General features: G+C 40.1%; 2 protein-coding genes across 3 annotated transcripts; both read right to left on the bottom strand.

Annotated features, from left to right (window-relative positions):
* Window positions 1-5,990: 5,990 nt before the first annotated feature.
* LOC124284500 lies at window positions 5,991-12,848 on the bottom strand. Of its 2 annotated transcripts, none has more exons than XM_046720572.1 (4): window positions 12,814-12,848; window positions 9,243-9,369; window positions 7,299-7,419; window positions 5,991-6,359 (listed from the first exon to the last, which is right to left on the bottom strand). In XM_046720572.1, exons 2-4 carry the CDS (start codon window positions 9,328-9,330, stop codon window positions 6,020-6,022), a joined length of 549 nt encoding a protein of 182 aa, XP_046576528.1. In that variant the 5' UTR covers window positions 9,331-9,369; window positions 12,814-12,848; the 3' UTR covers window positions 5,991-6,019. The 2 variants fall into 2 exon arrangements, with proteins under 2 accessions (XP_046576528.1, XP_046576529.1); XM_046720573.1 differs by lacking the exon at window positions 12,814-12,848 and adding an exon at window positions 9,747-9,784.
* Window positions 12,849-18,931: 6,083 nt separating this feature from the next.
* Window positions 18,932-22,958, bottom strand: LOC124284498. Its single transcript, XM_046720570.1, has 3 exons — window positions 22,829-22,958; window positions 20,863-20,983; window positions 18,932-19,157 (listed from the first exon to the last, which is right to left on the bottom strand). The coding sequence occupies exons 1-3, from the start codon at window positions 22,917-22,919 to the stop codon at window positions 18,965-18,967; spliced, it is 405 nt and encodes a 134-aa protein (XP_046576526.1). The 5' UTR covers window positions 22,920-22,958; the 3' UTR covers window positions 18,932-18,964.
* Window positions 22,959-24,501: the final 1,543 nt, after the last annotated feature.

The raw sequence follows: 24,501 nt of genomic DNA, 5'->3' as shown, positions 1-24,501 counted from the left end.
AAGGTGGTCAAGCCAGTGGGTAGACAATGGGGGAAGGCATAGAAGCCAGTGATGTACAAATGAAAACGGGGGTAGTTTAAACAAGGAGGAGATGTTTATACAGCTGATTGGGTTTGGTGGAGGAGTGCATCATAAGCAGATGGAATGTAATATCCTTGATCTCGATTGATGGTAGGCTTATGGCGTTTGATATGAATGGCTTCGGTGAGTTTTCGTTTGCTGACTATCAATAATCACTCACTAAATACCTCATGCCTTGGATAATTTCATCGTGTAGTAATGATGCATCAGTAAAGCATTATACAACACATTAAACTGTTCCTTGCAGAATCAGCATTATACCACGCATAAAGCGGATCCTTGCAGATTCAGCATTATACCACACATTAAGCTGTTCCTTGCAGAATCAGAATTATAATTATACCATTCAGCATTATACCACTCATAAAGCTGATCGTTGCAGATTCAGCATACAACAAATAAAGCTGATCCTTGCAGAATCAGCGTTATACATAAAGCTGATCCTTGCAGAATCATAAAGCGGTTATACAACGTTATAGAATAAATGAATGATCCTTGCAGAATCAGCGTTATACCACGCATAAAGCTGAATCCTTGCAGAGCATCATGCGTTCATAAAGCTGATCCTTGCAGAATCAGCGTTATACAAGAAATCAGAATTATACAGCACATAAAGATTATCCTTCCACAATCAGTATTATACCACACATAAAGCTGATCCTTGCAGAATCCATTCATACAAAGTGGTTAGGCTGGGGTGTACAATCCAGCAATTCTACGTTCTCATTCAACGCACATAGTAAGTATTAACGGTGTTTTGGACCCGTGAAGATCCGGCTTACAATTGATCTTCAGTATCCCATGCTTGTCGTAAGAGGCGACTGACGAGATCGGGTGGTCAGGCTCACTGACTTGGTTGACACATGTCATCGTATCCCAATTGCGTATGTCGATGTTTATGCTGTTGATCCCTGAATTGTCTGGTCCAGACTCTATTATTTACAGACCGCTGCCATACACTCTGCCGTGTCGGTGTCTGCGTAGAAAACAATAGCTGGTTTTGATATTGCGGTGTAAAATTAACTCATGTCTCACTCACTCATATCCCATGGTTTTCGGTGGTCAGGCTCAAGACACGTGTATCGTATCCCAATTGGTATTTCGATGTTTATGCTGTTGATCCCTGAATTGTCTGGAATCTATTTACAGACACTGGAATATTGCGGTGTAAAATTAACACTTTCGCTGACAAGAGTGTATGGTTAGGGAGTAGGAATCTGGAACACATGCAACATTTCGCTGGAATTGGAGTTCCGAAGCACATTACAGCCAGGCCAATTAACATTTCTGTAAAGGTGGGATCAAGTTAATGCTAACATTTGCTGTCATCACTGTCAGTTAAATTTCACAACCAATTACAAACACATGCTTATGAAATAGTCGAAATCGTAAACTCTGGTTTTAGTAGAGATTTAATATGAACATGGAAATTATGTTTTACACTTTTATTTGTAATTACTATCATCACGCAAACAAACATATTTTTACATTTACATATTTTTACATTATGCTGACGTAGTAAGAAACATATTCTGACAGACTGACTGACAGATCGATCGATCGATTTATTGATTGTTCTTTAACGCCGCACTCCAGTTATATGACGGCGGTCTGTAAGTAATCGAGTCTGGACCAGACAATCCAGTGATCAACAGCATGACATCGTACTCCGCAGTTGCGATACAAATCGCACACAACCAAGTCAACCAAGTCACCTGACCACCCGATCCTTTTAGTCGCCATTGGTTTACTGAAAACCAATTCTCACCCGGATCTCCACGGGTCCATCAACATGTTCTGAACGCCCTTTAGTGCTAACTATTGATATACTGAACATGTCTTTCCACTGATGGCGATGTGAGGGTTAATCTACTTCTTGTACAAACTACATTTACGTTGCAAGGATTCCTGTGTGCGATTTGTGTTGAAGATATCGCATTTTGAGTTCATGGAGTTTCTCAATGCCATGCTCGAATTTGCTGATTGTATTTACATTCAAGTCGTAATTGGTTTTAATTTCGTCAGATTATTTTTAGAAAAAGTTCATGCCAAGATTTTCTCAAGGTTTTAAACATTCTGTCCAAATCAAGAGGCAATGCATTACTGTCGATGCTACGCTCGACAATGACGCTGTTTGTGGGTGTCGTTAAAGAAACAATATCACTCTACTATCCAGTAAACCTGTGAAGATACGGATTAGAAATGATCTTCATCAACCCATGCTTGTCGTAAGGGCCGACTAACGGGAATCGGGTGGTCAAGCTCGCTGACCTGGTTGACATGTCATCGTAACCTAATTGCGATGCTCACGATGTTGATCACTGGGATGTCTGGTGAAGACTCGATTATTTACAAACTGCCGCCATATAGCTGGAATATTAATCAGTGCGGCGTAAAACAAGAAACAAAACAAAAAAGAATTTACCTGCACAGGTTGTTTTTTTCATCTCACTTCTAGGTACGAACACATTAATCAAACAAACAAACTAACCGGTAGCTGTGCAGTATGGAAAGTACAAAGTGAACTAGAGTTTCCCGCAGCCATTTTTAGCAGGGCGCAGCGCCCTGCCCTTTTTATTTTGCGCCCTGCCCTTTTTCTATGGCGCCCTGCCCTTCTGTCGACGGCCTCGCCCGTTTGACACTTTTCACTCGGTCCGGATTTTTAGAAAATACAATAGAGTTGCCTCCCTTTGCAATTTTAAAGTTTTGACAACAATTATCTATCAGTGTTTAAAAAACGACGATGACTTACACTTGCCATTACTTGCAATTGCGGGTTATTTCACAATGCCAACTAAGGACAGAACCAAGAGAAAAAGGGAAGAAGCTACGAGGGCCGAAGCGGATAATCTGATTATTCTCTAGCGTTGAAGTTTGGAATGTATTGACGCTTTAAAAGTGAATAGTAAAACTTTATTATTTTATTTAAAACGTAACATAATTTCAAATTGATGTGAACATTAGGGCTGAGCAGCAGTTCTGATTTTGTATACCAGCTATCCTTCACAGATCTGCTAACACCAATTTTAATTCGTCATTAAATTCAAGACATTTGCCCTTAGTTCAAAGTCTCTTATCCTCCAAGGCCCGTGAGGGCGGTTGGGTAGCCTAGTGGTTAAAGCGTTCGCTCGTCACGCCGAAGACCCGGGTTCGATTCCCCACATGGGTACAATGTGTGAAGCCCTGGTGTCCCCCTCCGTGATATTGCTGGAACATTGCTGAAAGCAGCGTAAAACTATATTCACTCACTCCAAGGCACGTGAAGATGCGGGTTGGAACTGATCTTCAGCAACCCATTCTTGTCGTAAGAAGCGACTAACGGGATCCGGTGGTCAGGCTCGCTGGTTAATGCATGTGATCGTGACACAATGAAGTAGAACCATGCTCATATTTCTCACATGATTGTCTGGTCCAGACTCGTTTAATTACATAATGCTGTGGGGCAAATGGCAGGATGCAGCGTTAAACACACAAACACACAGGCAAACAAACAAACAAACATATGCTCTAAATGACACAGAAGACAATCTGTGGCCTAAACATTTAATGGCATGGTAGAGTCTCCCTTTGTTGTTGCAGGTATTCCTCAGTGAAGGTGTATCGGTTTATTACATGTATGAATACATTTACAGAGTCGCAATGACGTACTTGAACATGCATAATATTTCCCATTAAGTAACTAAGGGATTCAATGCCTTAAATCATTTTATATATGGATTTTATGGACAATACTTATTCTTGAATTTTGAGTGAGTGAGTGAGTGAGGTTCTTTGCTGATTTACTCGTTTTGAACAAGTTGCAGTTATAAAACGGCGTCCCAGCCTAACGGAAGGAAATTATCCGTAGGGACGTACGTACATTTTCTGCATTAAACGTTGCTGTTGTGTTGTACTTGCCAATAAAGCCACCCCCTCCCACCCCCACCCCACAGTGGTTCAAATAAAAACCAATCCTGTGGAGACAACCATTAGCATAAGAATATGTCACATGTTGTTTCATTACCAAACCTGTGAGACAAGCAATACATTTATAATGTTGTCATTAAAACCCGAGAAAAAATATGTTTCTTTAGTGATTTTCACAACTGTTTTCAAAAACAAAACTCCCCCAAAACATCAAATGGTTGGTATTGATCAATACTAATAATCCTGAAGCAAGATGCTTGGCCAGTCAGAATATACCTTAACTGATCATTTTGTCCTGTTTGCGTGCGTGGTGGGCGAGCTGTCTAAGGCGCCAGGCTGGTGATCCAGCGAGGTTGAGGTGCCGGGATCGAGCCCACCTTGGACCGGGTGTAAAAACCTTGGAGTCAACTTTGTGTGTAGACTCTTTCAGTGTTGTCACAACCCCTAGTGTACAGTACACAACCCTGTGCACTTAAAAGAACCCACGAATCCGTTGGTATATGACCAGATGGTGGCCACATGAATACATGCAAACACCTAGTTGCGGGTACAGAAACGTGCAGTGAACTTGAACAAAGTACTGTGACTATGTGTCCCAGTCCACCCCAGCTGTGAATGGGTACCTCGTAAGGATGGGAAAGCCACATTAACTCGGTGCGCCTAGTGGATGCAAGAGTTGTATACTCCCCAAAAGTTGAGATTGATAATACGATGTGCCGTTGAGACTGACATTCTATGATCGAGAGAAAAACAAAGCGCCTGTGAGCAGCCCAGCTGGAACTCGGCGCTATATAAATAGATTATAATATATATAAGATATGACATGACATCAGTACTGTATAAATCGTTAGATAACAGATGCTGAGCTCACTGCAGTAATACAGATACTGCAAACACAAGGAAATAGCTGGTATCTCCATCGCCTGGTAACTGACAGGACCAGGGACGCGGTAACAGATGCTAGATTAATGAATAATCACCTTCACATTAACGCATCGACAAGTAACATATGCTACAACTGTAACAAGCATCATTGTATTTATCCCCGGAAAAACAATGGCTGATAAACTGATGTACAAAAGAAAGTATACTCATTTTTTATTATTTTCCAAAAGAGAGCTAATTCTTGTTCCTTCATGGGGTGAATGCTGAGTCAATGCCAAGGGTTAATATCTAACAGTATTCCAGTTATGTCAGGACGTGTCATCTGCTCATAACCCATGTCTTTATGGGGATGTGCCGTGCAATTGTGGATTGTCTGGCACAAAGTAACACGGATACATGTCCTATGTGTTTTGGACATATACGTTTAGGATCTTAGACCCTGTATATATTAACCTTGGGCGCTGACTGATGAAGGAGCAGGTATTAGCTCTGAAACGTCGTGTAAAGAATAAAAACACGTTTTCCATAGAACGTGTCATGTAGTCATGTTCGTCCAACTTCTAGGGCGGTGTGGTAGCCTAGTGGTTAAAGCGTTGGCTCGCAACGCCGAAGACCCTGGTTCGAATCCCCACATGGGTACAATGTGTGAAGCCCATTTTTGGTGTCCCCTGCCGTGATGTTGCTGGACAATTGCTAAAAGCGGCGTAAAACCAAACTCAGTCAGTCAGTCGTCCAACTTCTAAATGCCCTTCAAGAACTTAACTCGCTAACTGGAGAGGCATTTAACGCCGCTTCTAACAATATTCCAGTTATGTCAGGGCGTGTCTCTGATGTCACGGGCAGACAACGGAGTGGAAAGGGTTGACCTAATTGTTATCATAAGAGATTTTCAAGGTTACAGCCTGTTTGATTTCATTTGAGAACGATGAATTGCTCACTAGTGGTTAAAGAGTTCGCTCGATACGCCGGAGACCCGGGTTCCATTCCCCACATTGGCACAATGTGTGAGGGCCATTTCTGGTGTCACCCGCCGTGATATTGCTGGAATGTTGCTAAAGGCGGCGTAAAACTAAACCCATTCACTCATTACAAAAAACTCGAACATTCGTAGTATCATGTCATGTTTACATGTTTATTTGTTGTTTAGCTACTGCAGAGCTCTTCTGGCACCGCCCCCAACATGCTCAAGGGGAGGTGCAAACTGATCAAGGGGAGGTCCAAACTGATCAAGGGGAGGTCCAAACTGATCAAGGGGAGGTCCAAACTGATCAGACGGAGGCCCGTAAGGAGGAGGAGGAGGAGGCGGAAGCCCAGACGGAGGCCCAAAAGGCTGATGCAAAGGCCCAAAATACCCAGGCGGAGGCCCTTCCCGGAAAGGTTGGCAGTCCTTGGTGTGATCGGCAGCATCTACCAGCCTTATGTCACATCCATCATTGACGACATCACATTCTTCCGGTGCCCCGAACAGACCAGCATTGAACCCAAATCTAGATGTAGATGCAAGAGAAGACAATAGGGTTTGTCCTATTTTAGATTTAATATGCACATTTCAAAACTATACGTAGATTACGTAGGAATGCCATGTCTGTGCAGTGCGAAAAGTAGGAAAATCATTACTGCCAACTTTGGTCATTCGGCGCATTTGACCACAGATGAACATGCACTTGACTTGAAATACACAATGCCATTTAGAAAGTGGACAAATGTAACATATGCTATATTTGGGATTACACTTTGTTTGTATAGTACAGATTCTAGTACTTTTGTTGGGTTGAGTCCCATCCAGTCCCACTCTAAGGGTGTGGGTTCGAATCCCGGATGGGACTCAATCCAACAAAAGTACTAGATCCTGTACTTTACAAACAAAGTATAAATATAACAAATATAACATATGTTACAAGTACTTGATTTGCATACTATTTCAAGCGGATGTAACACCTACCTAATGTTTAAAACCAAAATCCATACCGAATTCTATATATCATGTTTAAATATTAATAAGTATAGAGTAACTTTAACACGATTCCGATGCTCTCATCTCATGAACTTTTAATCGAGAAAGGTAGATATGTAAATATGAATAGAGAACATAGAACGTGTCAGTTATCTAATACAAATGCAATTGAAGACGAGTATCATTTTCTTCCTGTATGCCCTAACTATTATAATCTTCGAAGCAAATATATAAGAGAAAAATATTACGCCCATTCAAACAGGCTTACGTTTTCATTACTGCTGAACAGTTCAAATACTAAAGAAATTGAAAACTTGTACATGTATATTTTCTACGCATTTGTACATAGAAAGCGTTTTGTTCCTTGAACGTGTATAAAGCACATTTATATAGTGTACTATAGGTCAGAGGCCTTTTGTGTACCGGAATAAAGATTGATTGATACTTGATTTGAAAGAACACATTTTCTTACCCCTCGCAGAACAGTCCGCTGTTGGTGCATTCGCATTGCTCACACTCTGTGGTTCTCCACGTGGAATCAGGGAGCATTTTCATATTCTGGTATTCACAGTAGACCAACTTCGTTCCAAACTCTGAAAGATAAATTATCCGTCCTATTATGCCGCATGAACAATGGCGACAATTTTGCTGAATTACACAACGTCATTCTAGAAAGTGGAAGTAGCGGTGGCTGAACGGTGGCTGACTTTGTGTGCATTCGTCACCACTCGCCCCTTTCAGTAACCACTATTCGGCTTGTCCCGGAATAACACCAGTGGGTCACGAATGCTTTGTGTGCTGGCGATTAGGTTCCTGACTCGGAGGGTGTGGGTTCGAATCCGGGATGGGCCTCAACTCCAAAAAGTACCAGAATCTGTACGTTACTAAGAAAGTGTAATCCTAAATAAAACAAATGTTATATTTTGCTGAATATTCAAACCTGACACGATAGAACATAATCTCCTTTGTCCCGATCTTTAATGCGTCAGCATGATATGGCTAGCGGAAACACCATAACTGCTATCTAATACAATTTTTTTGTGCGCAGAGAGATGCATTGCTTCAAGTGCCGATCCTTACCAATGAATTATTCTCAAAATACATGCGAAAATATACCCAACTGACGTATTCCTCTCACATATATTCTTAACATAATAGGGCAACTTGATTTTTAATTACGATTGTAAAAAATGGCGGATATATCGGAGTCAATCAATGTTGATATGGTAATAGTGAATGTTTTGAGAGTGCATTGTACTTCGAGACCATAGTTGTTTGTACAGTGATCGCTCTTGAATGATGGTCAAGAATGACACCCCATGCACGTTTATGTGTGTGGTGGTGGTGGGGAGGGGGAGGGGGCGTGTGCATCCCATACCTTGTGTTTAGGAATGGTGATAAAGAGAAATGGCGGTGCGTTCATAAGGTGCCTGTCTTTGAAAAGTTTGTCAACGCTTATACTTCCTAGCCAAATTGAAAGTACAGGTTTCCCCAGTTTTATAAGTGAGTGAGTGAGTTTAATTTTACGCCGCACTCAGCAATTCCACTATATAACGGCGGTCTGTATATAATCGAGTCTGAAGCAGGCAATCCAGTGATCAACAGCATGAGCATCGATCTACGCAATTGGGATACGATGACATGAGTCAACCATGTCAGCGAGTCTGACTACCAGATCCCGTTAGTCGCCTCCTACAAGCGTTACTGAAGATCAATTCTAACCCGGATCTTCACGGTTAGATTATTCACTTTGGTGAAACCTCCGGGTCCTTATCTTAGACCACTGTGGTACCCCTGTCCTCCATGCTCAGAAATAAATACATTCATTGTGGTGTGAACTGAGAGAGTGAGAACCTGTTCTGTTGGTCATGGTACTATACGGTTTAAACATATTTTTATTCCTAGAGAATCTGGTTTGGTAAACAAGCAGAACTCTGCTTATATCAATACCTCACCAGTACAAATATCATTTAAACAAAATACACAAGAACTGGATACAAAAAACCGACAAATTAAATCATATATGTGCGTTGTAGGTGCTTATAAACATTGAGCTTGAAGCTACACTTCATTAATTGATTGCATATAATTGTTAGAATAATTTGTCAAATCGTTTAGACTTAAAGATGTATTGATGCAGGGACTCCATTATGTTCTTATTGACGTTGTTGTTTGCCGGAGGTATTCCGTATAACACAGTTTGGAGATTGTGGCCATTTACATAGAAGTAGGTATTATTTCTAATCGCAGTGTATAACTTACATGTAAAAAGATAATAAACAGTATCTTCATTGTGGTATCCACAAGCGCATCCAGGGTTGTTAGAAATGTGTCTATTTACTTTATCCGCATTCAAATCACTACAGCCGAGCTTAAGTCGACAGTGTACGATCTGACAGAATGGTACTATACTCACGGTTAGTCGTTTCTGTAGGCAGTTCCAGATAGCCATACCCTTGGGTCGATATAACTATGCTAAGAAGAAGGAGTGCGTGCAGGAACATGACGTTGAGCCTGATCTTCTCCAGAGAAATGAAGAGTCACTGCGGCAGATAAGAAAGCACGTTATTGGCTAGACTAGACATATGTTTATGACGGGTGGGACAGAATACGCTCACCTTTTCACGAACACCTGGTATCATCACTATTTCATAGTGATTCATAAATGCATGATCTGTCATCGTATTGCATGGTGACAATCACTGGAGTGTCTGGTTCAGACGCGATTTGTTTACAAAACACATCACACAGCTGTAATACTGCTGAAACAAGTATATGCTCATAATATAGTCACAATTGTACAATTCATTCTGCTTTAAGGAAAGATTTCTTATGAATATGGAAAGGATTTTGTCGTTTCTATTGGACCAATCGGTGTAAACATACTATGAATAGTCAAATCATACTAGTCTGCTCTTACCTTATGTGACAATGAAATGATTACCCAAGGAGAAACAATATTCAACTTGAACTGCTTCTTTGAGTGGCATTTTAGAAGTTGGGAAGTACAATATAGAACAAACTTTACGGATAACAACTTCTTTTTATTCGTGAGTTCGACGTTTCGATACAGATTCTTTATCCGTTGTCAAGCATTATGCTTGACAAAGGTACAAGAATCTGTATCGAAACCTCGCACTCAAATGACCGTTGTCAAGCATTATGCTTGACAACGGTACAAGAATCTGTATCGAAACGTCGCACTCACGAATAAAAAGAAGTTGTTATCCATAAAGTTTGTTCTATATTCTGCAAGTTTTCTTTTGGTGAAGTCCTGGTGGTTTTTCGATAATGTCTCTACATTGTCCCAAATTATGTTGTGATTGGGAGAGTTTATGATGTGGTCTGATATTGCTGGTTTTCGGTCTGATTTAGTGGTAGATGATAAGTGTTCTTTGATTCTGATATTTAAGGGCCGGGAGGTTTCACCTACATAGGCCTCGCCACAGTCACAGTTCAAATCCGGAGACACAAGCCCTCAATCAACAGAGACCAGTGGTATCTTATCCCATCTGCATATAATGAACTGATAAAAACAACAGATTAGAACACTCCAGCTATCATTGCTAATTAATTTTATCTGCCATGTATATTTTGTTTCTGCCTCAAGCACCATTGGCTTCCTCCTATTGTCACTACATTATTACCACCATCCATTGTTGTTGTTAATCCCCTTGATTCATACCTACATGTTGTTATTACTTAATTCCTGTTGATATATACTGAGTCAAAAAGAAACTTCACATTCTTTCTTCGGGGCACTATACAAGAACAAGAGATGGTAAGATGGTTAAATTGTTATTATTTCATTGCTGAGATCTGTGTGATGTACTCGATACACTGACAGTGCCATAATCAGTTCCATTAGGCTACACCGCTGTTCCAAAACATGGGTATACAGAAGTCAGAAGAATAAAAATGCGAAATTTCTCAGTTCAATATCGTGTATGGCCGCCCCGCGCATTCACCACTGCCAAACACTGTCTCCTCATCGACTGCCTGATGCTTGTGAACACGTGGTTGGGGATTCTGCTCCATTGCTCTTGCAAGGCAGCGCCAAGTTCCTGCAAATTCTGAGGTTGGTTCCTAAGACCACGAAGCCTTCTCCCAAGTGCATCCCAAACGTGATCTATTGGATTAAGGTCAGGGGACCTCGATGGCCAGTCCATGACGTTGATTCCAGCGTTTTGAAGGAAAATTCGTGTCAACATCGCGGTATGCCGCCGAGCATTATCATGCTGGAACTGTAGACCTGGGCCATGACCTGCCATGAAAGGAACAAGTTCAGGGGTGAGCACCTGGTCGCGGTAAGCAGCAGCTGTGAGGTTTCCACGGATGACCAGAAGTCGGGAACGGTTGTTTCCACAGAAAGCACCCCATTCGTAACTACTCGCCTCTTTCCGTGACCTGCAAGAAGACTCGTACCCTATCGTACGCCATTTTTGCCAAGAATCGTGGCAAACCAATCAAATCGCGCGTAGTAAAACGTATTTTGAAGCATGAAAATGGTGGCACCGTTGAAGTGTGAAACTTCGCTAAACTATGCAAAGCACAATTTAAACATAAACTTTGAGCTAAAAGACCAGAAACTTCAAACACTGAAACATATTTACAAAGGGAATGACTGTATTGCTGTTTTGCCCACGGGATATAGGATATTCAAGGAGCCATGTTTTTTGAAATTCAGAGTTATCTTTCCTTGGTAATAGTGCTATACTATTTTCATCTCCATGCCCGTTAGGGCTTAGACAGAGGCCCAGTCGTAAACATGGCCACGAGAGGGTACGAGACGCCATCCGGCTTGCCGGAATGACACGAGTAGTTTCGAATGAAAGCACCCCACACCATCCAACTTCCGCCCCCGAACCTGTCGACTTCCTGTACACAACATTGGGCATACCGTTCACGACGTCGTCTCCAGTCTCTATGCCTGCCGTCCGCGAATCTGAGGGTAAACCTGGATTCATCGCTAAAGACGACTCGATTACAGTCTCCCCCTGGGTCCATCGGAGGTGACGTTGGGCCCACAGCATACGTTGACGTTGATGAAACGGCGTCAATATTGGCCCACGATATGGACGTCGAGAATGGAGATTGGCAGCCCGCAACCGATTTCGAATGGTCTGTGAGGACAGTCGACCTCTAAACATCTCAGCCCTGGTTCGTGTAGCCGGCAGAAATCTGTCACGTAGGTGACGTAGGACGATTTGACAGTCTTCTGCTCGTGACGTCACACGTGGACGACCCGACCTTGGGCGATCAGAAGTGGTGCCAGTTTGTTGTAGACGACCTCGCAAGTCATACACAGTACGACGGCTGCATCCCATTGCTCTTGCGACGTCAATAACTGATCTTCCCAACGGCACGTTCACGTTGCACATTTGACAATCGTGGCATTTCAAGTACCGTTAGAACTGTGGTTTAAAAGTGTTTTTTCAATTCTTGAGGCCAATGCAAACACGTGCATATGAAGAAAACTTTGATGCGAAGATCACGTGATCGACTGCACGTGCAAAACCTGATTTGGCACTAACGTCATTTGCACGACGAATGGATGAGTCTGAGTGGGTTGTGCTAACGTTTTTCTAGAGTCGAAAGATAGGGATCCCATTTCGGATACATAGATGTATCATCAGAGAAATATTATTCATTATTTTCAAATTACATTTTGTGAAGTTTCTTTTATGACTCAGTATATATAAGTCTGTTCTGTGCTGTAGTATTTCTCTCTTGCTTGACTACGGAATATTAATCCATACCGAAACGTTGCATCATATATAATAAAGAAGTTGCTATACATAAAAAATCTAACTTTCTTATTATAGGTATGGTTAAACATATAGAGGTGGTTATTATTTTCCAAGAGTGCAACACATGGAAACCTACGATAATGAACTGATAGCATTCAGGTATTTTAAAAGGAAGGTGGGAAAGAAAAAGGCAGAAAACTCGCCAACACCATCCCCTTAACAACAACCGTGACTTACCTTTTCAGTGTCTGTAACAGTGTCATGTGTATTAATGCAAGCGAGAGGAAGTATTTATAGTTTTCTACCTTTAACCCACTCCGGTCCATAATTCCATTCAGCCAATCACCATTCTATACATGGCAGTTTAAACCGTTTTAATATACACCGCTCTTCTACTACACTCGTTCACCTGGTAGTAGTTCACCTGGTTCGATATGACAGGGCATTCTTCAGGGTAACTTGCTTGGTTACTTTAATGTATGGGTACCGATGTCGGATTGGTTACAAACGCTCTCAACCTCATAAGGTTTCTGTTCTAGGCAACAAATGTAGATACCTGTATATAAACAGGATTTTATGCCTCCTTTCCAGCAATAGGACGGAAGCGCAGATATGTATCCTAAAATGAGCCAGATATGAACGTAAAGCTTGGTCAATTGTCATTCTTTGCTAATTCAGAGATTTCGTTTATGTCGAACCTTGTATAACTCGAAGTATTTTCGTGGGTCCCTTCAACTTCGACACAACGACGTTTGATTGTATGTTCGATACAATTCCAGGCAATGATAAGGTGTGGCGTATGGTCAAGGGACGACAGTTCGAGTTAAAAATAAAGCTCTGGGACTTTCAAGATGAAACGATCACATAAAGTATCTTGCACATATTGTTTTTGTCACTTTTGAAAAAAATTATATAATGCTACAACTTGAATGAATGGTCACATCCATGGCGTCCTACAGACACCATCTTAAAATGGCTGTCATTACGGCCATATTAGAAAAACTAATTCGGCATTATATTATGTTTTTCAGATGTTATTACTGGGGTAATACTGTCATTGGCAATGGGAATTACAAATTAGCAGGGGCGGTGGGGTAGCCTAGAGGTTAAAGCGTTGGCTCGTCACGCCGAAGACCCGTGTTCGAATCCCCACATGGGTACAATGTGTGAAGCCCATTTCTGGTGTCCCCCACCGTGATGTTGCTGGAATATTGCTAAAAGCGGCGTTAAACCAAAATCAGTCAGTCAGTCAGTACAACTTAGCACAAATGGCAAATGATATCTTATATTGCATCCTGTTTTACCCTGCTACAAGAAATTATCTGCAAACACTGTTGAGCATGATGTACCCTTTCATATATAGGAACCCTGGATACAAACTTGAACATAAACGTTTCTAGCAGCACGAGGGGAGGTTGTGGCGAGGTGGACGTAATAAACTTGTCATTGTTTTAAAATGTTTCAAAAGCCAAATTTTACAATAGAAGCGACAAAACTCTTTCCACATTCATAAGAAATCTCTGCCAAAACAGAGTCGATTGTACAATACTGGCTATATCATGAGTAGAGATTTCTTTCTGCAGTATTACAGCTGTATGATGTTGTTTGTAAACAAATCGGGTCTGAACCAGACAATTCAGTGATTGTCACCATGCGATACGATGGCAGAGTATGTGTTTATGAATCACAATAAAATGTTCGCGAACGGGTTAACGTATCCTGCCCCACTTGTGGCACCCGTCATAAACATGTGCTAAGTCTAGTTATTTGTTAACCTGAAATAATTCGGGAACGTTTTGTATAGTTCAAAACAGGGAATTGCTTTGCACATAATTTTTGTTACTGATGCATCAAAATTGAAAATTCCTCGACGTGTCTACCACAAAACATTCTAAAATCTAAAATGAGCTTTATGTTATTCAAAATGTTATTCACAATGTTATTCACAAGTCTGTTCTAAGCATCATAATTGCACTGTACATCGTTGCACCTTCATTCCTATTATTGACACTACTCTTCACCATAAGGTTGAAGCATCACAGTAATTTCCTCATTATTCAGGTGAGCTACAAAGCAATGTGGCTCAATTCATTCTTCATAACATAAATTAGAATCCGCAAGTTTTCCTGACGAGGCGCTGCACATAAACATTCACTTGAGCAGAATCCTAAAACCATATTTTTGTTGTTGTTAGATAACATAATAGTATTCATCAGATATCTTTTTGTGGCGTGTTTTATTACTAACTCTCATTGTCAAGTTTGAAGGAAACACCTGCTGGTGGAGTACATATATTACTCATCTTCATTTGTAGCCCATAAACGTCATTTTCAAGACGAGGGCAGTTAGTACGATCCTTTCCATGTCCAATTCCTACTGAAATTAGACACGAAATTATTTTTTCACGCCAATGGTCATGACATGAACATTTGAAAGGTTGTGATATGATGTATGGTAAATACGTAATACAATATAAGCTGTTGACGTTCTCAAAGAACAATATAATCCACAAATCAGTCAAATAAAATGTGTTTTTCTTATTAATGACATGAACGTCGTTCCATTTATTGAAATGAACTACTAATGTAGTATCGTATTACGCGTTCCTCGAACTATCAATGACTGGTTTGTCTGGGCGATGAAGTATTGCTGAATGTGACGTTATATAGGAAAAAGAAGATTTTTTATGACCTCAAAGAGCATGGCTGTGCCAGGTGCTGTTCCTTGTTATGGTGCCATGTCTTGAAATACATGTATACATGTTGGTGAAACGTATTTAGAAAGATGCTTAACGTATTTAGAAAGATGTTCTTTTTAAACAATTACTGCCTGTAATGGCACTGTTTTACTGTCTATTTTAATGTTTTCTTACAGATGAGCAGAACTTATTTACGTTTGCGTGGGTTCCTGATAATGTCATAGATGGAACAATAAACCCATCCGCATGGAATCACGAATGAAGTTTTTGTGTCCGTGCGTCGTGCAATGGTGTACACATTTGATCAAATGATAAGGTATTATTGAACTTATTTCTTTCTGAAATTGTGAAAAGATCTAATCACATCTTTTGGGTGTTTGAGAATCAATAGCGAGTCGTTTTGTGGAACATTTTATTATCGCAACTGCAAGTTGCTTTGAGAGGTGTCATCATCCACCTGTTAAGGCGAAACCAGGTGGCTCGTTCTTCTAAAGTGCTGCTATCAGTTTTGCTGATTCAGGGACCCATAGTCGTGGGTGGAATTCCGCTTGCCCTTATGTTTTCAGATTTTTCGATTTTTCAGCATCATCCCCATAGAGACAGACACACAATACTTTATTACCTTGAAAGGAATTCGTTTTGGTTCACAGAGCTTGACAAAAATACAAATGAATAAAAACATGAAAATATGACATTTCTAAAAACATAAAAAGAGATAAATATGTGCTTAAATATAATTAAACGAATAAGATGAAACCTGGACATTCAACATTTGTTTAAAACTGCAATACTTTGAAGTACAAAAGACGTTCGAGCTCGTTTAGTCTTGGTGGATTGGCACTGTGTAGCGGCGGCCCGAATGTAAAAGCTTATGCTCTAGATTTAAAATGAGTGAGTGAGTGATTTTAGTTTTACGCCGCACTCAGCAATATTCCAGCTATATGGCGGCGGTCTGTAAATATTCGAGTCTGAATCAGACAATCCAGTGATCAAAATCATGAACATGGATCTGCGCAATTGGGAACCGATCTAGATTTAAAAACTGTGTTGTGTCATTAATGATTTTGTCAGACGTTGAAAGTACTTGCCGCTCATACAGACGTGAAAGATTGTCGAAACTGACCCCGGCTATTTTACAAGATGTATTTGCAATTTTGTTAAATTAGGATTTGTTTTTGACTAAAACACGTAATATTACCAAAGTCCTTCCTCATGTTGAGCATTCCTTCCACAGCAAACTTAAATCTTGTTTAAACAAGTGTTAAACCCCATCAATGAGTCTCTTCATATCGATGGAAATAGTCTTTGAAGAACCAAGACTAGAATGACATTAACCCCCATAGTTCAAGACGTTATCATTAAAGGACGGTGCTCAATGAGATGAAGTAAGGAGTGGTCGGTTCGGAGTCAGTAAAATGTTTTACATGTCTATGTCCGTCTCCTGCATTGGAATGAATGAATGAATATTGCTTTACGCCGCATCAGAAGATTTCAAAATGTGGACATAGAAAGAACAGCAACAAAAAGGATGGTCAAAAAGACATTTTATAACATCAGTCATATATCACAGATAAAGCAAAAATTGACAATTTTGCTAAATGCTATATGTTTCATAAAGACAAATTTCTTTTAAAAAATGATTAAATGTTACGGCAAGAAACTTGTGTAAAGAGTTCTTTCAAATTAAAAACATTAAAATATGTTCCACGTATCAATCCACATAGTGTAAAGGTATGTGTGTCATGATATACTGCCATTGACAAGGAATACACATAGGAGCATCATTGTCATTTAAACGGAAATAATGAGTAAAATGTGAATGTCCTATACGCCATCGTCTTAAAACAACATCATCTCTTCGATAGCGAGCACCGATACTGTTACCACTTATTGTTGGTTGAATATCATTTGACTTGTTCGTGGCTTGTTGATGCCAATTTGACTGTCAACATTAATTAACATGCTGCCTTCTAACAGGCTTGACATCAGTATAAGGAATGTTGGTGGGTTTAACTGTTTGTTCAAGAGCAGCCTTTGCTGCAGCATCAGCTCTACTGTTTCCTGGTATGCCAGTATGGCTTGGAAGCTAACAGAAAATAACATCATTATCGGCTACTGATAATTTCAGGCGCAGGTCTAATATTTCAGCCAGGAAAGCGTGGTCACATTTCCGACCATTTATTGCATGCAAGCTGGATAAATTGTCAGAACATGATAAATTGTGTTTTTCATTGGATGCATTTATTTTCTGACATAACAGACGCTTAGATTAATATTTCAACAGTGTCTACAAAAGGGATGACACCATTCTGCAGTGGAGTTGTTTATTCTGTTCCATACAATTTATGCACGTATATATAATTTGAGCCATCTGAGACTTCAAGCTGCATTCAAACATGACTACATCACTCAAACGCAGCATACTGACTCCGATAATTCTCTCATTTCAGACAGGGCAAGAAAAGTACCACCCTTTAACATCTTTTGATAGCAGCGGCTGTATCCGGTAAGCTAAAAATAACAAGTACAAATTTTGCATGCGAGTTATTTATACGTGAGAGGAAAAAGTGACTGAAACCGCAGGACGAAGCGGTATTTTGAAAAAAAATCCTTTCATGCTGGTGTGCGTTGCATTAATGACGCGTGAATAAACATAAATTTCGCCCCCTACAACGTTGAAGAATGTTGGGATAATATTTTTATGCAAGTGGTTTTGTTCGTAGTTTCACTGTGATCAGCCAGGAACCAGTTCTAGAAATTCATACAACTTTACTCAATTATCATGTTTGTTCATGTTTCAACATTGATACTGACTCTGGCATACCGGTATCTACCATACGGTTAGTGTATATTGGACCGCCTCTGTGGTGTAGTGGTTAGAGTGTCCCCCCGGAGAGCGGAAGGTCGCGGGTTCGATCCCCGACCGCGTCATACCAAAAGACGTTAAAATATGGTACTTGTTGGTCCCTGCCTGACGCTCGGCATTAATGGGTAAAACAAGGACTGGTCGGCTCGGAGTCAGTATAATGTGTCTGAGTGGGGTATTCATGCGTCACTGCAGCATGGTATCTTAGTGGGCTAGCACTATAAAACCAGCTTAAGTCTGGTTTAGTACAAGCAGCCGCACATACACATACACACGCATGCACGTCGTCATATGAGCGAAATATTCTCAAGTACGACGTAAAACCCAATTTCACCTCACCTCACCTGAGTGTATATTGTTTTGTGTTTGAACACTTTCCTCATCCATGAGAAATCGCTGTTGAAAGTCGAACGTACAATTCTGATTATATGACCATATTTGTTCGACTACTATAGTGATGAAACAAGGCATGGGTATCCAGAAATACTTTGGCTTTGAAAACCAAAAGCAATTCTCATTATATCATCTTTCAGACTCCAATGCTGTTTTGTTTGTTGTTTTAAGCCATCAACAAATGTCCAGCTGTCTGGACCAGACAATCCAGTGATCAACAGATTAAGCGTCGATCTACACAATTGGGATATGATGACATGTGTCAACCAAGTCATCGAGCCTGACCACCCGATCCCGTTAGTCGCCTCTTACGACAAGAATGAGTTGCTGAAGGCCAATTCTAACCCGGTTCTTCACGGGAACTTTCCAACACTGACTTAAACAAGAACACACGCAGATGACGTTTAATGACATGTTTATTTGTGTCTGAGTTACATCAAAGGTTCCACGCCTTGCGGAATATCAATGCCGGGCGGAGGTCCGAAAAGATTAGGCGGAGGCCCCAGCTTGAAAGGTTTGCAGTCCTTGGTGTGATCGGCAGCATCTACCAGCCTAATGTCGCATGCATCATTGGCGACAACACATCCTTCCGGTGCCCCAAACAGACCCGCGTTGAACCCAAATCTGTATGTAGATGAAATACAAAGGTCAGTGCAAACAAAACCTCAAAACAATTCTCGATCATCATTCGGAGCAGATTCCACATTGTCTGTACGTTTGTTTGCTTGTTGTTTAACCCCAAACTCAGCAATATTCCAGCTATTTGGCAGCGGTCTAAATAATCGAGACTAGAACATACAATCCAGTGATCAACAGCATGAGCATCGATCGACGTAATTGTGATACGATGACATGTGTCAACCAAGTCAGCGAGCCTGACCACCCGATCCCGTTAGTCGCCTCTTACGACAAGCGTGGTTTGCAGAAGACCAATTCTAACCTGGATCTTCACGGTTACAATGGACTACTGAAAACCAGCGACACCAAGCGAAATGGGTGAGCATATCCCCAGTAGCAACACCCGTCATTCAGTCATAATAAAGTTCCACTTTTAGTTGTTATTTACACAAAGTAAGTCAATTTTATTACACGTAGACATTTATCTGTTTGAGTTTTATGAAAGATACAGGGTGCCTATTCTCGAAAGTGTCCCAGCTAAGACAGATCCTAAGCAGTTAAGACAAGAGTTAGGACATCCTACCGTTAGGATAAGACCCATTCTCGAAGCGATCCTATCCCTGTCCTAACTTGAGCTACCGATCCTAGCTAGGTTAGCGAGCTCTTCAGTAGGTGAGATAGAAAAACCTTCATTAAGTTGGGTATTCCCCTAAATATTACCCATGATTCATTCCATAAAAAACGCACATAATATAAGGAAATTCAGCTTTGGATGGACCTAGTAGATCAAGAAGAAATTATTCTATATTTTCATCACATTATGGGAGTTTTGAAGTTTTTGAAAATTCATATTTTGACAAGGCGATAACAATTTTACTTCAGAATTTGAAAGTCTGCCAAAAGCAATAAGGATATTAAAGATATGTGCAAACAATATTTTCATTGTATTTGTTTTCTTTAATGAAAATCATGACTTATGCGTCATCTCACAAACTGAAAAATTCACCTAGGAAATAAACAGGAGTTACTTCCCCTATCAAGTTGGCCTTGACATTGACATTTCACGGCAATGTGATTAAAAAGGCCGAGAATAGGTAAGAATTGAACAAATCTCTTGTTGATCTAAAGAATGTGTGCACTGCAACAAGTGTGTCTATTCATTGCCAATAAATTGATAATATCAACTCAAAAAACTCTTCGTAACACATCAAAACTGTGTGCTGTTGTAAATTCAAATGATAATTTAGGCGAGTTATTTTGTTTGACATCAAAATTGGTGAACAAACATGAACCACACTATGTTGACTTCCACTAAGATAGACTTAGGACAAGTCAGAACCTATTCTAGTATACTCATGCCAATAATGGTTGTCACCCCCTTCAATTGTTTTAAATGGAGAGGGGTGGGGTGTAAGGTATGTGTGGGGTTGGGGTGGGGAGGGGGGTGACAACCATTATTGGCATGAGTATATTTGTCCTAAGTTAGGATATCCTAGCGCTAGGGTACTTTTCGAGAATAAGGTAGGACACCTATCCTAGATCCTAGGATCAAAGTTAAGATATCCTAGGGCTAGGAATCCTTTCGAGAATAGGGGCTCTGTACTGCGAAATGTGGTAGTTCCGCGTATTTGACCATACGAAATGAAGAACGTTATAATATGTTTGTTTTAAAAAATCCCCAACAACCCCAAGCCAGAACACAATTCCTTACCCCTCGCAGAACATTCCGCTTCTGGTACATTCACACTGCTCACAGTCTGTTGTTTTCCATATGGAATCAGGGAGCATCGAGACGTTCTGATATTTACAGTAGACCAACTCCGTTCCGAACTCTGAAGGAAAATAATCTATTATTATGCCTTCTGAAAAAGAGCACTATTTGATTTGATTTAATGTTTCTTTTTAACAAAACACAATATCACTTCTATTATTATGCTTTCTGAAAAAGAGCACTATTTGGTTTAATATTTTTGACAAAACACAATAAAACTTCTGTCATTATGCCTTCTGAAAAAGAGCACTATTTGGATTAATGATATTTTTGACAAAACACAATATAACTTCTGTCATTATGCTTTCTGAAAAAGAGCACTATTTAGGTTAATGTTTGTTTTTGACAAAACACAATATAACTTCTATTATTATGCTTTCTGAAAAAGACCACTATTTAGGTTAATGATTATTTTTGACAAAACACGATATAAGTTCCTTTGTCAGCGTCGTTACCGTGCCAGGGTGATATCGGAACAGGACACTTCGAATATATTTAGAAACTCCAGAACTAGATAAGGAGAACCTTTATGGATTGACAACTTCTTTATTCACGTGATGAGACGTTTTGATACAGATTCTTGTATCGCTGTCAAACAGGCAAGGTACAAGAATCTGTATCGAAACGTCGCATCACCTGAATAAAGAAGTTGTCCATCAATAAGGTTTGTCCTTATCTGACAGTCAAACTTCTAACATTGCCACTAAAAGAAGTTACACCAGAACTACTTTTTTCTTTTGTTATGTAAGGATACAGTATGTTTTTCTGGGCAAATCATTTTTGCGCGCCAACAAAGTTTGGATCATTGAAACGAAGACATTATATTTGCAAAAAGTGCAGTCCCAAAAGTTAGGTTGACAGACTATAAATATGTTACATACTGATGAACGCTTCTCAGATATTTCTTACTCAGTGGCAATAGGCTTCACACATCTGGAAAGACAACTAGGGAGCACTGGGTTTTTACTACGATCATAGTTTTATAACGGACATCAGATAAGTGATACAACTCAACAATGTATTCTCTTTGATAGTTGCCCGACATGCAACGCGTTTAGCCGAGTGAAAGAGTATGACTTCAACTCAGATTAACAATAGCTCAGATATCAAAGGATGTGGACCCTTGAGTCCATTCCTCACATGGGTACAATGTGTGAAACCATTTCTGCTGTCCCTTTCCTTCATGTTGCTGGAATATTTCAAAACGCGGTGTGAAATAATATACACTCCCTCCCTCTCAGTAAGTATCAGCGCGATATGGGAAAAAACATCAAAGTGACGTAGACCTCCAGACATTTTCTTCTTAGGACAAATCTGCGGGAACTGGTATGGTGCTAACAAAGTTTCAAGCAGTACCAAGTAAGTCTTGCCTTTTTGAACGATAAACGGTATAATCGAAGATGGGAAAAATTATTAATGAGTATCGATGTGAAAATTATGTCATCGATAATATCGTATATTAACTTTTGTGATAGATTATAGTTATAATTTCCTCACACAATATAAAAATTTAAGACTTCATTTATGGTTTGCCTTTAAATTATGTTCAGGACGCTGTTTTGTTAATAATCCATGCAAAACATGTCACCACTCACCGGTGATGTGAAATGTATTTATTTCTTTTAGATATTTTGGTATCTCTTCTCAAAGTTACGTTTTCGTTATTTATCGATTATCGATCGATATTTGGTTAATGATTATCGATTTGCATGATCTATATCGATAGTCAGCCCTAGTATCATGAACGGGATTCGATGATAATGACGCGTAAGATATCATTGTATCAATGGTGGTACCTCAAACCACTGTGCAACCCGCGCCCAATGTGATCATAAGTAAATTAATTCAGTGCGGTGTGACCTGAAAGAGTGAGAACCTGTTCTGTTGGTCATGGTACTATACTCACGGTTAGTCTCTCTTGTAGGCAGTTCCAGATAGCCATACCCTTGGGTCGATACGACCACGCCAAGAAGAAGGAGAAGTGCTCTCAGGAACATGACGTTCAGATGGATCTTCTCTAGACAACAAGAAACTGGTTCAACTGAGAAAAAATGTTATTGGAGAAATCGGTATTATGTTTTCGGATGTTACCATGACTGGGAAAGTCATTATATAAGATTTACTTGTCTGCTAAATATTATCCTATTTGTTTACCTGAGAAATGTTTTCACGCCAAGAACTTGGAACTAGGCGTGAGTGAGTCGCAATTAAATCAAAATGAATAGTGTAATGCCTGTCATTCAGGGCCTAGATTTTCGAAGCTCTCTTAGCGCTGAGATAGTCGTAAGTTAATGTTAATGTATGGCACTTACGACTATCTTAGCGCTAAGAGAGCTTCGAAAATCTAGGCCCAGGTTAGGTCTGTTCTTCAGCAACCAATGCGACTACGGGATCAGGTGGTCCGACTAGATGACCTTGTTGAGGCCATATGTTCCCTTTTCGCCAGATTCAACTTGCAATGGAATCATATTACCTGTACAACTGCAGAAACAAAGCATTTTCAACCTGATAAAAAAAGTTTGCATTGTTGAAATAATACACAAGTCAGTGATATAAGTGTGATTCGCCTCATGAGAGTAAATATCTAATCTGCCGGCTTATCACGAGGGAAATACAGCTTGATGTACTTTCTTGTGTGTACCCGAGCATACCCGAGATGGAGATGCACATCGTTCATTGCAATCTTGTCAGGCTTTGGATCTTTCTGTTTAAAGGCTCTGTGCATTAAGGACATCAAACCTGTGTACATTCAGCAACAGCGCTTCTCTCTAAAGAGGTTGAATTGCCGATATTAGAAGGTCGAATTTTTTTTGCAATCAATATTTTATTGCTGAATCCCTGGCCCTCTTGGAGAATAAAGAATAAGGAAGGATTCAGAGTTTTTAACAAAATACAACTGCCACACACATATCCATACCAAAAGTACACACAGTAGAAACATGCATACAGAAGATTTACATGAATAGTGATGATAAGCTGCTGGTGTGAATACTGGTACACATGTGTACATCACATTCACACTTGACCAAGTGAGTGAGTGAGTGAATTTAGTTTTACGCCGCTTTTAGCAATATTCCAGCAATATCACTGCGGAGGACACCAGAAATTGGCTTCACAACACTTGATCAAGAATATAGCAAATATACCAACCGTTATAATATAACATTATAAAAGATGGACATGGCTGGACTCTTGTAGAGAAAGGAAAAGAAGATTAAGTAAGGTCGAAAAATAGTTTGTTGCCTTGACGGTGGCGTGTATTATTTCATTAAAGTGGTTTACCGAAAGTTATGAAAATGTCATTAAAATTCAGTTGTATTAAATTTAAGGTGATGAAGAAACAAATAGCCTCCTACAAGAACTGTGACTTACCTGATCAATGTCTGTGGATTGTCCTGCTACCACCAGGAACTCTGCAGTATTTATAGTTTACTGCCTATGGTCTGGAATTTCATTCAGCCAATCGCCATCCTTCACCTGACGGGCAAAATGTTTGAATATTGACTGCGCAGCTATTTGTTCACCTGGTTGGGAATTACATAGAATCATCTGCTATACCTTGCATGGTTTTTTTATAGT

This window comes from Haliotis rubra, unplaced genomic scaffold, assembly GCF_003918875.1.
Source record: "Haliotis rubra isolate DU_JTF1 unplaced genomic scaffold, ASM391887v1 Scf338, whole genome shotgun sequence".
Classification (NCBI taxonomy): domain Eukaryota; kingdom Metazoa; phylum Mollusca; class Gastropoda; order Lepetellida; family Haliotidae; genus Haliotis; species Haliotis rubra.
Note: the sequence above shows the minus strand (reverse complement) of the source record. Positions and strands in the feature narration are given on the sequence as shown.

Excerpts from the sequence above, each read along its gene's own strand:
- LOC124284498 (XM_046720570.1), bottom strand. The coding sequence starts at position 22,919 with ATGTTCCTGAGAGCACTTCTCCTTCTTCTTGGCGTGGTCGTATCGACC. Across the intron at positions 20,984-22,828 it reads GCCTACAAGAGAGACTAACC|AGTTCGGAACGGAGTTGGTC; the intron begins GTGAGTATAGTA and ends ATTTTCCTTCAG. Across the intron at positions 19,158-20,862 it reads AGCGGAATGTTCTGCGAGGG|ATTTGGGTTCAACGCGGGTC; the intron begins GTAAGGAATTGT and ends ATCTACATACAG.
- LOC124284500 (XM_046720572.1), bottom strand. The coding sequence starts at position 9,330 with ATGTTCCTGCACGCACTCCTTCTTCTTAGCATAGTTATATCGACCCAA. Across the intron at positions 7,420-9,242 it reads GCCTACAGAAACGACTAACC|AGTTTGGAACGAAGTTGGTC; the intron begins GTGAGTATAGTA and ends TTTATCTTTCAG. Across the intron at positions 6,360-7,298 it reads AGCGGACTGTTCTGCGAGGG|ATTTGGGTTCAATGCTGGTC; the intron begins GTAAGAAAATGT and ends ATCTACATCTAG.